Source organism: Musca autumnalis, unplaced genomic scaffold (genome assembly GCF_047663935.1).
Source record: "Musca autumnalis isolate F117 unplaced genomic scaffold, ASM4766393v1 scaffold_1, whole genome shotgun sequence".
NCBI classification, from domain to species: Eukaryota; Metazoa; Arthropoda; class Insecta; order Diptera; family Muscidae; genus Musca; species Musca autumnalis.
The window spans coordinates 302943329-302960992 of NW_027411644.1; the positions used below are offsets into that span (position 1 = coordinate 302943329).

General features: G+C 35.0%; 1 protein-coding gene across 1 annotated transcript in view; it reads right to left on the minus strand.

Moving 5' to 3' along the window:
* Positions 1–11448: 11448 nt before the first annotated feature.
* Positions 11449–17664, minus strand: part of LOC141389852 (uncharacterized) — a 420257-nt gene continuing 414041 nt past the window's right edge. The window contains exon 5 of the mRNA XM_073962024.1: positions 11449–11926. Coding sequence (XP_073818125.1) covers positions 11546–11866 — 321 coding nt within the window. The 5' untranslated portion in view covers positions 11867–11926 and the 3' untranslated portion in view covers positions 11449–11545. The remainder of the gene's footprint in view (positions 11927–17664) is intronic.

Genomic DNA, 17664 nt, shown 5'->3' on the forward strand with positions numbered 1-17664 from the left:
TCAGTTTACATGTGTTCCAGTCCAACCCAAAGTTAATTGAGCCGTTTAGTGCATTGTCTTAGGGTAATAAAATTTCCTATCACATATTATTCGATTGTTACAAATAAAACTGATAAACTTTGGACATCTATACATACAAAGAAACAGCTGTCGTCTTTGTTGTTTCAAACATGTCTTTGTTTCCTATCTACTATAAGTAACACGTTTCATTTTACTGATGAATGACGGAGATATTGCCTGATAGAAATCGCAATATTGGTCATTTTCTTAAATCAAAATGGACAAAATTAGGGTTTTGATATGTGATATAAATTTTCTTTGTATATTTTTGATATCTCTTATGATATGGCCTAGCCAACGCAATTGTTGCTTCACGATACACTAATGTCGTTGAATACAGATACAGCTTGTGGTTCATATGACGTCTATATTCACCGTCAACGCAGATTGGTCCGTAGATCTTTCGAAGGATTTTTGCTTGTGCAGGTACTCAGGCTTCGGAACCATACATTAGCACGAGTAGTTTCAGTGTTTTGTAAAGCGTTGTTTTTGTTTGACGGGATGTGGCTTTGTTTTTAAACTGCTTACTTAAGCCAAAGTAGCATCTGTTGGCCAAAACAATTGTCCTTTCAATTTCACAACTGATGTTTTTTGTTGTGTTTATGGCGGTGCGGAGGTAGACGAAGTCGTTTACTACCTTAAAATTATAAGAACCAACTTCAACATCGTCGACACCATCAACTTTGCATTTCGCCGTTTACCGCCAGACCCAATTTTTCTGATTCTCCTTCGACCTCGTAAAGGTATCAGTTACTTCCTTTACTGATCGTTCCATGATGTCAATGTCATCGGCATAAGCAAGTAAAATGTGGCTGTTGCTGTATATTGTGCCATTTCTTTTTACATTTGCATCTACTTTAACTGAGGACCTAGTAGCAGTTAAAGTCATCTTAAAAAGCCGAGTGAGCTTTGCGGGGATACCAAATTCAGACATGGCTTGGAATACTTTTGGGCGTTGGGGGCTGCCGAATGCTGCCTTATAACCGACAAAAACGTGATATGTGTCTATCTGCATCTCTTGTGTCTTCTGCAGGATTTGCCGCAGAGTAAATATCTGGTCAATGGTAGACTTGCCAGGTCTAAAGCCGCATTGGTATGGTCCAATTATTTCATTGACCATAGGCTTTAGTCGTTCGCATAATATCCCTGACACTATCTTGTAGGCAATAAGGGGGATGACTTATAGTTAGAACATACAGTCGTATCCCCTTTCTTGCGAACGGGACACAGGTACACTGAAAGAAAAAGCTTTATAATATAAACGAAATCTTACGTTCCATTAATAAAATTGTCATTGATTATGAATCAACATAGAGCTTCATAAACGAAAAAGTTTCATTGAAGTAAAATTAATGAATTTGTTCATTAATGCAATGAAACTTCTTCACTGATGCAATGGAACTTCTTCATTGATGCAATGAAACCTCCTCATTAATGCAATGAAATACTTTCATTAAGACAATGAAATACTTTCATTAATGCATTGAAATATTTTCATTAGTGTAATGAAATACTTTCATTAATGTAATGAAATACTTTTGTTAAAGCAATGAAGCCTTACGTTGGTTGAAAATCAATGATACATTTCATTGATGTAAGGTAAGATTCTATTTATGTTATTATATATTTACATTCATACACAGAAAAAAAGCCACCCTGAAAAGTTTGATTAAAAGCTTTATCACCATATTTTTGTCGAATGGTGATAAAATATTACGAATATATAGGGAAAATGTTTATCAAACATGAAAATGTTACTAGAAAGCGATCGATAAACGATTTCAAACAAAAAATTTATTGAAATTTGTTTATGGTTATTAATGAATTTCTGTTGTTAAAATGGGTTTCAACATTTGTCGCATGTTCTCGCTCTCATGAGCGAGAGAAAAAAACTTTTTTACGGCATAGAGAGAGAGAGCGCGCTACAACAATGTGCTGTTTTTTTCATGAGATGTGAGTGTCGTTGCTATGTTTAGGGTCATTTTTGCGGAATGGAGGAATGATGCGTTTGTTTGGCATTTGGTTTGTTTATCTATTTGTGCTCGGGTGAAAGCTTGTATGTATACAATAAGTTTCTTACTGTTTTTTATGAACCTAACAAACGAAGAGGGAAGGAAAGAATGGTACGAGTTCTCATGTTTTGTTCTGTTTGGTGGTTAAATTAGGCAGATAATATTTTTTAACCGTCAGTTTGGTTAATTTTGGCAGTCTCTTTAAAGCAGTAGTTGTGTGTGGATCGGTAGCGCAGAAATAAATCAGTGGTTCTGTGTTTTCTTAAAGCAAAGGTGTCTTTCAAGTAAATTAAATTTCTGAAAAAGGAGAATAAGAATATTTTATTGGGCAAAGAAGCAACCGCATGTGATATTGGTAATAACGTCAATACATTTTATATATTTCAAATATGTATGTAATATATTTGTAATTACAGATATCCATTTTTCCGCTGATGATTTTCAATGTGGCCGAAGAATGTGTTTTATTTCACAACTAACGAGAAGCGTTCAACGATGTTCCCTGTATTTTATATTTAAAAGTGATTTTTATACCCTCCACCATAGGATGGGGGTATATTAAGTTTGTCACTACGTTTGTAACTACTCGAAATAATAATTGTAGACCCCACAAACTATATATATTCTTGATCAGCGTGCAATTCTACATCGATATAGCCATGTCCGTCCGTCTGTCCGTCTGTCCGTCTGTGGAAATCACTCTAGCGTCCGAACGGATTGACGTAGGTGGATGAAATTTTGGGAAAATCTATTATTTGTACGTAGGACTTTTGGTATTGAAAGTGGGCTATGTAGGTCCACGCTTTCGTATAGCCCCCATACAAAAGGACGCGTGACGCGTCGTCGTTTTAAGGAATTTTTAAGATATTTGTCCCATTTTACTACCGAATTGGTTGTAATTTGGTATTTTGTTTCTCCAGAGGCCGAAAAACATTCCTACCAAAGTTGGTTTATATAGGTCCACGTTTTGGTATAGCCCCCATTTAACGCCCCATAAAAAGTACGCGTCATTTTAATATATTTTGAATGTATTAGTCCCATTTGACAACAGAATCAGTTTCAACTTTTTATTTTGTGTTTCCAGAGGCTAAGAAACATTTCTACCATAAAATGTTTATATAGGTCCACGTTTTGATATAGCCCCCATAGGACGATATCTCCCGATTTTCGGTATTTTGAAGCTTTTGGCCTCATTATCACACCGAGATGGCTGAAATTTGGTATTTAGTCTTCGTTGGGGATATAAAACTTCCCCCCCCCCCAGAAATTCGTAGGTATAGGTCCGCGCCATCATATAGCCCCCATAGAACGGTAACTTCCGATTTTCGGTATTTTGAAGGTTGTGGCCACATTAATCCACCGAAATGGCTGAAATTTGTGGTGGAGGGTATAAAAAATTCGGCCCGACCGAACTTAACGCTTTTCCCACTTGTTTTGTTTTCTTTTATTAAAATTGAAGTGTGGCACCAAATAATTATTTACGTCTGTTATTTATTATTCCATTCCGTTTTTCTTTCTTTCATCTGTTATTTCTTGTATGTATCTGTTATTTTTATGTACCTATGTGTGTGCTGTTGCTTTTTGTTTGGCATTTTTAATTAAATAAATAACCACATTTATAAATGTGTGTATTAGGCCGGGGCGATTTGTATGGAAGGAAAAAAGTGTTATCGGGCGCCTGGAGTTTCTGATTCTTGGGATTGTACTGAGCAAAAAAGTCAACTAGACCATATGTCTACGGTGAAAATCGAGCCCCCGGATTTTGACTTGAAGTTTTTTTTCAAGGATTTTCGGATATTTTGGCATATAACAACCAAACCGCTGATATTTTCGATCCAACACAAAGACAACAATTGTAGCCAAGACAATAATAAAGAACTCTCTAGTACATCGCAAAAGCATTGGAACGCTGCTTCAGGCAGTTATGGCCTCGAAAGGTGCACATTTTTCGGAAAATATCGATACATGACACTGTGCTACAAAATGGGACGCAAATTCAGTGGATGGAAAATCCCTTTTGGAGATGAAAGCCCTTGGTGAGTGTTCTAAGAACCCAAAAGGAAATTTTCACCATAGGTCAAGTTTCCGAGATATCGCGTGATTAATGGTTTAATTTTGGCCCCTTAATTTGCGAGAAAATAGCTTTATATCTCTGTTAAGCGTTATTGTAGCTTCATTTTGAGATTACATGTCTTCAGTCAAATCGAGTGGTGAATCTTTTTGTAGAATATTTTATCCCTCTAACTCCATTCCTTTTATGTCCTTTTCGTCCTTTATTTTTTGAACCGTAGTAAAAGTACCACAAGATGAGCTTTTACAGCAACCAAATATTCTACAAAAATGTTGTTCAGATGATTATAGGTACGGTTCTCATTGATGACCAATCGATATTTCCCCGTTTTCATGGTCCTTTTTGACATTTGCCCGTATTTTGTTGAGAAAACTGTGTTTTGTTTTTATGTATATTCGTTATTGGTCTGTGGTGCATCTGAAATACTTACCATAAATAGCTCTTGTAATGACGAACACGTTAATAACAAATTTTATTGAAGGATAGATCCGGGTATCTAAATTTTTGAACCGGATATTCTGATATCAAAACCGATTTTAAGTAACCGATTAATCGTATATGTATATCATTGGAAAGCTAATAAAATGGTCAATCAAATGACAGCAAGTAGCTGATTACATGATTACAACTTTGATGGTTCCGAAGCTAGAACAAAAAAAACCGATTTTGATGGGAGTAGTTATTCCAATATGGAGTATTATTCTTGTATAATTTGGTTTTTTTTTTGTTAGGAGTAGTTCTCTCCTGGGAGTTATTTTCCATATATTACTTTTTAGTCTTAATTTAGATTATTAATTTAGATTTTTCATATATAATTATACCAATACAACTGTATATTTTCAAAGCTATGCATATTGTAATAAGTTATTGGCCCTCAGGCTTATCATTACAAAATGAAGAAATAAAATAAATAAATAAATAAAATATCACTGGGTTGAAAAATTATTTTTGTGCGATGAAAGTCGATTAAGATATTTTATAAATCTGGAAAGACAGTTATGCCATAGGCCAAACTTCTGAGTTGTTGTGAGATGAATTTGTGTTATGTTGTTTTGTTATCATGCACTTAAAGTTCATCAAGAATGAATTAATTTCGCCATAACTCAGAAGTTTGAACCACGTCAACCCAGTGATATTTTGCATCAAAATCGGTTTAAGAATGCGGTTTTTTGTTCTAGCATCGGAACCAAGAAAGTTGTAATCAGCTACTTGCTGTCATTTGATTGACCACTTTATTAGCTTTCCAATGATATACATATACGATTAATCGGTTACTTAAAACCGGTTCCAAAATCGGTTTTGATATCAGAATATCCGGTTCAAAAATTTAGATAACCGGATCTATCCTTCAATAAAATTTGTTATTAACGTGTTCGTCATTACAAGAGCTATTTATGGTAAGTATTTCAGATGCACCACAGACCAATAACGAATATACATAAAAACAAAACATAGTTTTCTCAACAAAATACGGTTAAATGTCAAAAAGGACCATGAAAACGGGGAAATATCGATTGGTCATCAATGAGAACCGTACCTATAATCTTCTGAACAACATTTTTGTAGAATATTTGGTTGCTGTAAAAGCTCATCTTGTGGTACTTTTACTACGGTTCAAAAAATAAAGGACGAAAAGGACATAAAAGAAATGGAATTAGAGGGATAAAATATTCTACAAAAAGATTCACCACTCGATTTGACTGAAGACATGTAATCTCAAAATGAAGCTACAATAACGCTTAACAGAGATATAAAGCTATTTTCTCGCAAATTAAGGGGCCAAAATTAAACCATTAATCACGCGATATCTCGGAAACTTGACCTATGGTGAAAATGTCCTTTTGGGTTCTTAGTACTCTCACCAAGGGCTTTCATCTCCAAAAGGGATTTTCCACCCACTGAATTTTAGTCCCATTTTGTAGCAGAGTGTCATTTATCGATATTTTCCGAAAAATTTGCACCTTCTCGAGGCCATAACTGCCTGAAGGAGCGTTCCAATGCTTTTGCGATGTACTAGAGAGTTTTTTTAATAATTGTCTTGGCTACAATTGTTGTCTGTGTGTTGGATCGAAAAAATCAGTGGTTTGGTTGTTATATGCCAAAATATACAAAAATCCTTGAAAAAAAAAACTTTAAGTCAAAATCCGGGGGCTCGATTTTCACAGTAGACATATGGTCTAGGCGCCCGTGATGGTGTTGAAATCGCCCCACTCTAGTGTGTATGTATCTTTTTTGTGGATTTTGGGTTTGTATTTAACAACAAAAAAATCGATTGAAAAAAATGCATTCAACAATTTTTTTAATCAAGAAAATATTTTGTTTTTATCAAGCAAAATGTGGAATATTTTGATAAATATTTTTGTAAATACAGTCTGTCGCAAAAGTTAGTATACACCGTTGAAACCAAAATGTATTAGGGATAAATATCACTATAACTTATAGAAAACAACAAACAATTAGTTTTATTTGATAGATAAGAAGGTTGTCTTCCGTAATAACAATTAAAAGTGCGCAATATTTGCATACATTTGCAAATGTACGGTTCGAATCCCAAAAAGACCAAAATTTATGTCGCAAAAGTTAGTATACAACGGAGAATCCTCGTGGAACTGTGTAAAAAATTCTTGATATTTTTGAACAAAATGAAATTAAATCTGTACTTAAGATCATAAAGAGTATATTAATTGGTTCTAATGGCAGTTATAGTACTTATAGTGACAAGTCCAACGTACACTGGATCGTAAAATCCACAAAAACTGGTCATCTACATATACAACAACTGTAGCGACAAAATTCCGAGTGTTATGTCCTGTTTATGAATTCTATAGCCATGAAATGCTCAGAAAAGCTCTAAAGTTTCAATATGGGGTGATTTTGATCGAGTTTCGACTTGTACTGTTTGAAAAAACGGGAATTTTTCGAAGGAAACCCATACTTTTGAGGCCATTGTCCTTTTGAGACATGTAATAATCCTTAATCCTTACACATAAGGACTTTCCTTTTGAGTTAATTTTCTCAAAAATGTTGCCACTTTTCATATTCTCACCAAAAGAAAATAGTAGGAGAACCTCAAGGTCGTTGTAAGCCCTACAGTTATACTGTCCTACCGGCCTTTCAGCAGTATCGGACATTCTTCTCGTGTCCCTAGTGTCTAATGTACTACTAATGTCTACTGAACTACTTCTAACTGATCCATTTAGTTGTATTTTAGTCATAAGTGAAGCGAACACAGCTTTTCAGAACGTTTTTGCACAATCCATGCGTTATAATAGCAGAGAAAGCTCTGTATTAAAATTTTAAATTAGCTATCATATCCTTCTGTGGTGGTGGAGTATCACTGTAGGGCTTACACCAGAACTTGAGGTTCTCCTACTATTTATTATTGGTGGGAAAGTGAAAAGGGACATAATTTGTAAGAAAATTTACTGAAAAGGAAGGTCCTTATGTGTAAGGATTAAGGATTATTACATGTTTCAAAAGGACAACGGCCTCGAAAGTATGGGTTTCCTTCAAGAAATTCCCGTTTTTTCAAAAAGGACAAGTCGAAACTCGATCAAGATCACCCCATATTGAAACTTTAGAGCTTTTCTGAGCATTTCATGGCTTTAAAATTAATAAACAGGACATAACACCCGGAATTTTGTCGCTACAATTGTTGTATTTGTAAATGACCAATTTTTGTGGATTTTACGATCCAGTGTACGTTGGACTTGTCACTATAAGTACTATAACTGCCATTAAAACCAATTAATATACTCTTTATGATCTTAAGTACAGATTTAGTTTCATTTTGTTCAAAAATATCAAGAATTTTTTAAACAGTTTCACGGGGAGTCTCCGTTGTATACTAACTTTTGCGACATAAATGTTGGTCTTTTTGGAATTCGAACCGTACATTTGCTAATGTATGCAAATATTGCGCACTTTAAATTGTTATTGCGGAGGACAACCTTCTTATCTATCAAATAAAACTAATTGTTTGTTGTTTTCAATAAGTTATAGTGATATTTATCCCTAATAAATTTTGGTTTCAACGGTGTATACTAACTTTTGCGACAGACTGTATGTGAAATATTTTATCAGTTCAAGATAAACAAATTCGACAAATATTTTAGTCAATATTACAATTTTGTTTTATCAAACTGTATTTTTACTTTGTGATCAAATAATTTTATCGAATTTTGTCAATATGACAATTTTTTTTATTGCCGGAAAATCGATAAATTTTTGGTTGAATCTTTGAATTACTTTATCAAATGGCAACAATTTTTTTTCTGTGTATCATCTAACGCACTACAGCCTCACGACCTGCGTGTTCATCATTGGTATCATCACTGTGTTATGCTTGGTTATTCGAAGACTCCATTATTTGTCCAGCCGCTACCTGCCTGTAGCCATCGCATCTCCTCGACGTTAGGTAGGGTATTTCTAAGGTATATAGATAAATCGATATCGAGCATATGAATTACCATATATAAGACATATTGTTCTTAATTATTTTGATTTGGAAATGAGTACTAGCGTTTATGAACTTATAAGGTAGTCAGTACTTATATAATTTAGTGATAAAAAAGAAATTTTAAAAAAGTAATCGGTCTCAGTTGTTAAATGGTTAGAATATTCAAAGGTCGGGAGTATGTTCAGTTTTGTAGAAACTGCACTTGATGTATCGTCACATTAATAGTTTGTATGTTGAATTTACTACTTTCAATTCTTATCTTGTCTTATTTTCCTTTGACCGAAGACTGCAAATTAGCCAAATTCGTGGGTTTTTTGTAGACAGTACTTATATAATTTAGTGATAAAAAAGAAATTTTAAAAAAGTGATCGTCGTAGACCGCCAATGTTATATACCATTTTTCATATCTCGACGAGATAAAGCTATATAGCGATGTGTGTCCGTCTGTCCGTCCGTGTGTCCGTCTGTCCATTATAAATTGTAATCAAACTCCAGGCCGGAATTATGGACCGATCGTCACGAAATTTAGTATGGAGGTCGGTTTCACATCAGAATAAATCGCTATTGTTATTAGTGATGATCGTGAAATATTTAGGAGGAAATAAACTTGAAACTCAACATGAATATAGCGGTTAGATAACTGAACTACTGTCTAACATATAAGTTGTTCTTTTATTGTTGTGATTTTCGTGCATAGAACTAAATTCCATGTTACAAAATGTCGCATTCATGATAGAAAAGTTTTCAAATCATGAAAGATGTATTCACAGGTTTATAAATTGTTACAAATTACAATGCTGTACGCAGTCTTGAAGTTTTTGTGATACCTTTGGTAAAAATTAATGTCTTTTTTCATTGATCGGTTTAATAAAAATCACCGAAAACTATTTCCAAAATTATTTTAATATTTGTTTATGCCCTCAAATTATCGAAATAATGATTTTAGACCCCTAATATGTTTGGACGAAATCCATTTCAGACAATTTGAAGTCGATTTACCCAAATGATCTTCGAACAGACCCTAAACTGCACTTGAACAAAAATGTTGAAGTTTTACGGACAAAATAAATTTGAACAAAATATTAGAAGATCCAAAGTTTGGACCAAATTGGTTAGCCTGTTCACAAAGTGCACCGTGCATACCTTTTTAGTGAATTTTTAAATTTTTGGAGGAATTACTGGAAGTTGTGGACCGGTATTAACCTTTATCGAACTGAAACTAAGTTCGGACAAAATATGACGAAGGCCAAATTTTGGACCAAATCCGTTGACCAGTTCGAGTGATATAGTGTGCTCCAGCTACTACACATGGTGCCATAGGGATTTTTACAACTCGGGCTATTTTCTCAGAAAGTATTTACTTGCCCCTAAAAAAACTTGTACCATCGTAAAGGGGGTCATTGAAAGCAAGTTGCAGGTCTTAAAGTTAACTTATCCGAAATGTTGTGGAGTATAAATGCTGAGGATTTAAAAACATACCCGATTCCTAAAGCAGAGTAGCATCAGCACAAGCGGGCCGAGCCGAGTATTGTTCACGACACTGCATCAAACCGACTATTGCAGGTGAGCGTCATCAATTCTACTCCAATCAAAATTACTGCGGGCCGACTGCTATCCCTGTGCCAACTTCAGACGATCCCGCCAAAGCCACCGATGACTGTAACCATACGAAGCCACCCTGCCGAAACGAATAGTCGTACCAAACAAATAATAATAATAATAAATTGTGCTCACAGTAACTCTGAGGGTAGTGATCGATTTGGTCCATACTTTTCACATATATCTACCAGATATAGATCAGGTTTGCATATGGACAATATTTGTCCACTCCTTTGGGTACCTCCACAAAAAATTTGGGACAAGTTCACTTTACGACCTGCTCTCGAATCACTTTGATTTTTGTTGAAGCAACTTGCATTCGATGCCTCAATTACGACGGTAAAAGTTTGTTCAGGGGTAAGTCCATACTTCTTGAGAAAGGTCTAAAAAGTCCCATATTTAGTGGATGGAGAGCCCAATAACACTCGACCTGATCAACCGATTTGGTGCAAAATTTGGCCTTCGTTATATGTTGTCCAAACATAGTTTAAGTTCGAAGATGGGCAATACCGGTCCAGAGCATCCGGTACTTCCCCCCAATATTTAAAAAATATCACTAAAATGGTATGAACTACATCTCTTGAACGGGGCAACCAATTTGGTCCAAACTTAATAATAATTGTTCCACAAACATCCCAGACGGGACAGGGGAGACTTCTCTCATATCAATGAGTGCACCCCGATTCATATTAGCTCAATGATATGGGACCTACTGTTTATCGCCGTGTCCGAACGGCGTGTCTTACGACACCACTTTATAGAGAAGTTTTACATGGCTGAAATACTCAGGAAATGTCGCCAACATTACTGAGGGGTATTTTGCCACCGTTGAAAATTTTGATGTTGCCTGGCCGGGGAATCGAACCCGCTTTGGTCCAAACTTTAGATCTCCTAATATTTGTCCAACTTTAGTTTAACCTCTAAAATGGCCCATATAGGTCCTCTCCTTAGAGTACCTCCTCCCCAAAAGTTCAACATTTGTGTCCAAGTGCAGTTGGGGGTCTGTTCGAAAATCCTTTGAAAATGTATACCAATGCTGCTCGTTTTTTATCCTGTTTACTGTGATATTGTGTTTTTCGTGGACAAAGTCTACGCTTCCTGGCATACAGGTTCAAAAGTTATACGATGACCCACCGAAATGACTGTGGGCGCGATATCAATTGAAAAGATAGGCTGAGGGTATATCACTGATACTTTTTTATTTATTTATCTATTTGTTTTTGTGATTAAATTAATAATAATTAATATTTGTTATTAAAATTTTTATTATAAGAATTAATAAGAATACACATAAACCGCAAAAATTCAGAAAAAGATAAAATTTACAAATCAAAATAAATCAAATCATTCGGTATTTGTACATTTACCAGGTGCTCCTTGGAAAATGCATTCTAAACTTAAATACATATGATCTTCATGATTGCCATTGACACCGTGGCCCTTATGATTTTCCACACAATAACGTACCAAATCCAATTCACATTCCAAATGTAAACTTCTGTACAAACTATAGGCCATGCGTTCCGGTTCAAGATCACCATCCGGCGAATAAACATTTTGGCCATTGGCTACACACAGTAAAAGTGATTTCATATTGGGATCTTCGTTAAGTTTAAAGTTGCGTATATCGGACTTGGCTTCATCGCTTATCGGATACTGTTGCATGCATTCCTTTTCGATTTCGGTGGGATTTTCAGGATACCAATCGGGTCTATTGGCGAGGACCTATAATGAAACGACTTAGTTGTATAAAAAATTAAACGTAATACACATTTACAGTACCCCAGTGGAAAAGAAACACATGAAAACCAGAAATTTATTCATTGCTAAGCAAACGGATGAATGTTTTGTCGTTAGGTTTATGGTTATTTTAGTTATTTGTTATTTGTTTTCTTTGACTAACTAACTGACAATTGATGTGCTTTAGCTTTGACATTATGTTTTATTTGAAATATTTTCGCCGGTTTTATAGTCAGCGAGAATGTTTAAACATTTAATTGATTTAAATATTATTGTAATTATGTATAAACAAAAAATATTAACGCTTGAGTTAATAAAATGTGATTGTTAAACAACTGTCGGATTGATGTCTAATTGTTACAGTTCTAAAAAGAAGCGTCAAATGTTACGAACAACGGAAAATATTTAAAATTGGTAATTAACATAACAAAAAAAAGCAAAAAAAAAAAACAAAAAAGGTAAAAACTATCAATTGGTGTTGCCTATACTAATCTGACAGAAAAAATAATAAAAAAGGAAAATGCTATAACGATGCACAGTGGAAATAGTTCTAATCGAGTTAACGCCTCGAAATTTTAAACATAGTTTTATAACGAGCCAAAAAGGGAGAAAAACAAATTTAATGGATGTAGGTCCACATTTGGGTGTAGCCCCCATATAAAGGTACCCCCCAAATTTTTATATTTTGACGATTTTAGCCAAATTTTCCAAACTAAAATGGTATGAACTACATTTCTTGAACGGGGCAACCAATTTGGTCCTAACTTTAGATCTCCTAATATTTTGTCCAAATTTAGTTTAACCTCTAAATGACCCATATAGGTCCTTTCCTTAGAGTACCTCCTTCACAAAAGTTCAACATTTGTGTCCAAGTGCAGTTTGGGGTCTGTTCGAAAAAGTCGATTTGGCTGTAATTTTGCATTCTGTTTTCTGAGGGAACAACATACCACCTTGCAAGAAATGTTTAATATAGGACCACGTTTAGGTATAGCTCCCATATAAACGTACCTCCCTATATTTGGTATTTTGACGATTTTAGCCAGATTTCCAAACCGAGTTGGCTGTAATTTTGTATTTTGACTTCGGAGGGAAGATCATACGTCCGTGCAAAAAATTTTCAATATAGGTCCAAGTTTATGTATAGCTCCCATATAAACGTACCTCCCGATATTCGGTATTTTAACGATTTTAGCCATATTTTCCAACCTATTTGGCTGTAATTTTGCATTTTAAACTCTGAGGGAACAGCATACCTCCTTGCAAAAAATGTTCAATATGAGTCCACGTTTCGGTATAGCTCCCATATAAACGTACTTCCCGATTTTCGGAATTTTGGCGATTTTACAGGCGTGATATAAGGGGAACAACTTACAGGGTGACAGATGGTGGCAGCTGGATTTCTTTTTATCGTAAACTAGAGACTTTCCCTTGCCCTTACGGTGCCAACATTAGAAAAACAAAATATAAATTTATAGCAATGATATTAAAAATAACACAAAAAGTAATTTACAAAGAATTTATTTTTAAGGAACTTAGAAAACGAATTTTGAATTTGTTTTTTCGTAAGAATATTGTCAATGCCATCAACTATAAATTGTATGAAATTGTACATTTACCTCTTAATTTTTTTTATAATTTCACTCATAAGCTACGAGTGCTTTGCGGATCTTTTTTTCGTTTTTAAGGTACCACATACAAATCTCAACTTCTTCGACTTAACTTGGCATATTACCGCAGTAAATTGGCAAAAATAATACTGGATAATAAAAAAAATAATGTGTTTCGAAAATATTTATTTCAATCGCAATCAAATTTGTCGACATAATTTTTTCGATTTTTGTCCACGGGCGGAACCACAGTGCGATGTAACAAAGACCATAAAGACTACTAAAACTTTAGTGTGGGAGTGTACTTGCTGTAAACTGTACAAAATGGAATAACTTCAGTAAATTTTTCAAAATTTCAAAAATTTTTACCCAAAAGTGTTGTCCGATATAGACCTTCCTAGTCATAGACAAGTTTCGGCCAAATCGTATACTCAATTCGTAAGTTGTACGAATTATTATATGTTTGTAAGTTCGTTTTTATACCCTCCACTATAGTATGGAGGCAGGGTGGAGGCTTGGGGACCCAATTTCTGCTCCGATCGACTTAAATTTATTGCGGCATACTCTTTCCTACCTGTACTTCAAAATAAGCCAATATTTTTTCGATTTTTAAAAGTTACATGTAGAGGTAACCCCTTAAGTATTTTTTTATTTTTGGAGATTTCAAATGAGAACTTATATAGTTCTGAAGTTACTGTACTGAATTTAAAAAAGATTAAAAGAACTATTTTGCTTTTTATACCCTAAAGGCCAGAACAGAATCAATCGTCGCTTGCTTTGTTTGCTTCCCATATGTCAAATTATAAAGGAATGCCAGAGCCTCCTAAAGGAGAACGCAGGCGGCATTCTGGCATTCCTTTATAATTTGACATTTGGGGAAGCAAGCAAACCAAGCGACCATTGATTCTGTTCTGACCTTCAGCCTTTACGCTAGAAAGGGTATATACACTTTGATACGACCAAAAATGTACCTCATGTACCCCAAGTATGTGTGGACTAAATTCGTTTCAGACAATTTGGAGTCGATTTAGCCATGTCCGTTCGTCTTTTGTCTGTCCGTCTGGTGCGCACGATAACTCTCGAGCGGATCAACTGATTCGAACCAAATTTTGGGTATCGTAATATGACAAAACTTAGTTTCGATTTGGTCCAAACTTTGCACATCGTATTATTCCTTCTAGATATAGATCGGGTTAGAATATGGAGTATATTGTTCCACTCCTTCGGGTAACTCCAACACAAAATTCGGTTAAAGTGAAGTTTAAGAGCTCCTCTCGGATCGTTTTGAAATTTGTTTCAGTAAGTTGCGGCTCCCTTTACGATGGTACATTTTTTTCTTGTGCTAGTCCATACTTCCTGAGTAGGCCGGGGCGATTTGTATGGAAGGAAAAAAGTGTTATCGGGCGCCTGGAGTTTCTGATTTTTGGGATTGTACTGAGCAAAAAAGTCAACTAGACCATATGTCTACGGTGAAAATCGAGCCCCACGGATTTTGACTTGAAGTTTTTTCAAGGATTTTTGGATATTTTGGCACATAACAACCAAACCACTGAGATTTTCGATCCAACACAAAGAAAACAATTGTAGCCAAGACAATAATAAAGAACTCTCTAGTACATCGCAAAAGCATTGGAACGCTCCTTCAGGTAGTTATGGCCTCGGGAAGGTGCACATTTTTCGGAAAATTTCGATAAATGACACTGTGCTACAAAATGGGACTCAAAGTCAGTGGGTGGAAAATTTCTTTTGGAGATGAAAGTCCTTGGTGAGTGTACTAAGAACCGAAAAAGGAAATTTTCACCATAGGTCAAGTTTCCGAGATATTGCGTGATTAATAGTTTAATTTTGGTCCCTTAATTTGTGATAAAAGAAGATTTAAGGTACGGTTCTCATTGTTGACTAATCGATATTTCCACGTTTTTATGGTCCTTTTTGACATTTACCCGGTTTTTTTGTTTAGAAAACTATGGGCCTGTTTATGTATGTCGATAAGAAAACGAATGCGGAAGAAAAACTACCAAATTTGAGTGTGTATTTCAAATTTGTTTTTTGTTTTGAAGAAAAAGCAAATGAAATAATATTTCAAAAACTAAAGTTTGGGTGTTCCAAGAAACCCTAACGGAACCAACCAAAATGGCAAATCCGCAAGTAATTCTCGCAAGGAGTTTCTGATTGGTGCTGACTATGCACATCATATTATTTCATCCAGTCATGTATCAGGTTGGAATATGGACTATATCGGTCCCTACTTCGGTTACCTCCTTCACAAAATTCGGATAAAGTGAAGTTTAAGAGCTCCTCTCGGATCGTCTTGAATTTTCTTTCAGCAAGTTGTCCTTGCGACTCCCATTATTACGGTACAATTTTTTCTTGCGCAAGTCCATATTTCCTGAGATATTGGCCTTAATGTTCCAAGAAACCCTGACGGCACCAACCAAAATGGCAAATCAGCAAGAGAATTCTCGCAAGAGTTTCTGATTGGTGCAGACTTTGCACATCATATTATTTTATCCAGTCATGTATCAGGTTGGAATATGGTCCACTGCTTTGTGTACCTACCGCACAAAATTCGAAAAAAGTGAAGTTTAAGAGCTCCTCTCGCATAGTTTTGATTTTTTCAGTAGGTTGTTCTAGCAGCCTCATTTTCAACGGTACAATCTTTTTCTGGAGTAAGTCAATACTTTTTGAGATAATGGTCCATGAACCAAAACCCTCCCGGCACATATTAAAATGGCTATTGTACAAGATAAATTTAAAACTTTTTCAAAAATTTCTTTCAAACTTAGTTTAACGTAATTTAATATTTCGAGTCATTTATGAAGAATTTTGGTTACTAAAAATGTTTGGTATATGTCAATGATTTGGTATAGGCCCACATTACGGTACATACAGATTTTAAAGCAAACTCGTGATGCAAAATCAATATATTTTATATACGGCATAATCATTGTGTTTGGTTTAGTTTTTTTTTGTTTGTCAGTGGCTGAGAGTATATCTCCGTCAGCATAGCTGACTGATACTTCCTTACTTGTTTTAGTTTAAATTCAGTGAGCACGGTGCTCTTGAAACAAATTTAAAGTGAAGGTGCTTACACCTCGGAAGTTTTTGCGGATTCTGAAACTACAATGTTAATAGATGAGAAAAATCAAAAAACTAAAAAAATCGCCGGAGCGCTTTTTAAATAAATCGCGATTCAAGTTGGCATTTTTATGGGTTGTTTAGGTTTTCACGATTTTGCTTGGAAACCGCAGATCCTATTGAAATCGGACTAAAGAAGATGGTGTAGCAGTGAAAATTTCCTACAAGATTGACCTTTCTGACATTTTCGTAGGTTTTACCGTTATTGAGATATATAAGTTCAAATTGGGTAAATACATTGACTCTATCGCTTCCTTATAAAACAATGTCATACATGGTGCGCCTTAACTAACTTTAAGTGAAAACCGCATACATCTGGGAAGTTTTTGCTGATTTTGAAACAGCAATGTTCATAGATGAGAAAAGTCCAAAAACAAGAAAAAATCGTTGGAGAAATTTTTAAATAAATCGCGATCAAAATTCAAATTTTTAGGGTTTTTTTAGGTTTTCGCGATTTTGCTTGGAAACCGCAAGTCCTATCGAAATGGGGCTAAAGAAAATGTTGTAGCAGTGAAAATTTTCCTAGGTTTTACCACTTTTGAGATATAGAGGTTCAGATCAAACTTTCCGATTTTTTTCTTAGGTCTTCAGGATTTAGCTTGAAAACTGCAAATGCTATCAAAATGGGAATAAAGATAATATTGTAGCAGAGAAAATTCTCTACAAGATTGGCTTTTGTAATTTTTTCCTAGGCTGTACCATGTTCGACATATATAAGTTTAATATGAGAATTTGCCGTCATTACATTGTTTTATAAGGAGGCGATACAGTCAATACATTGTCCCAATTTGAACATACATATCTCAATATCGGTAAAATCTACGAAAATTCCATAAAGGTCAATCTTGTAGAGAATTTGCATAGCTACAACATCTGTCTTAGTTCAATTTAGAAAGGATTTGCGGTTTTCAAGCAAAATCGTTAAACCCAAAACAACCCTTAAAAATTCCATATTGCATCGCGATTTATATAAAAAGC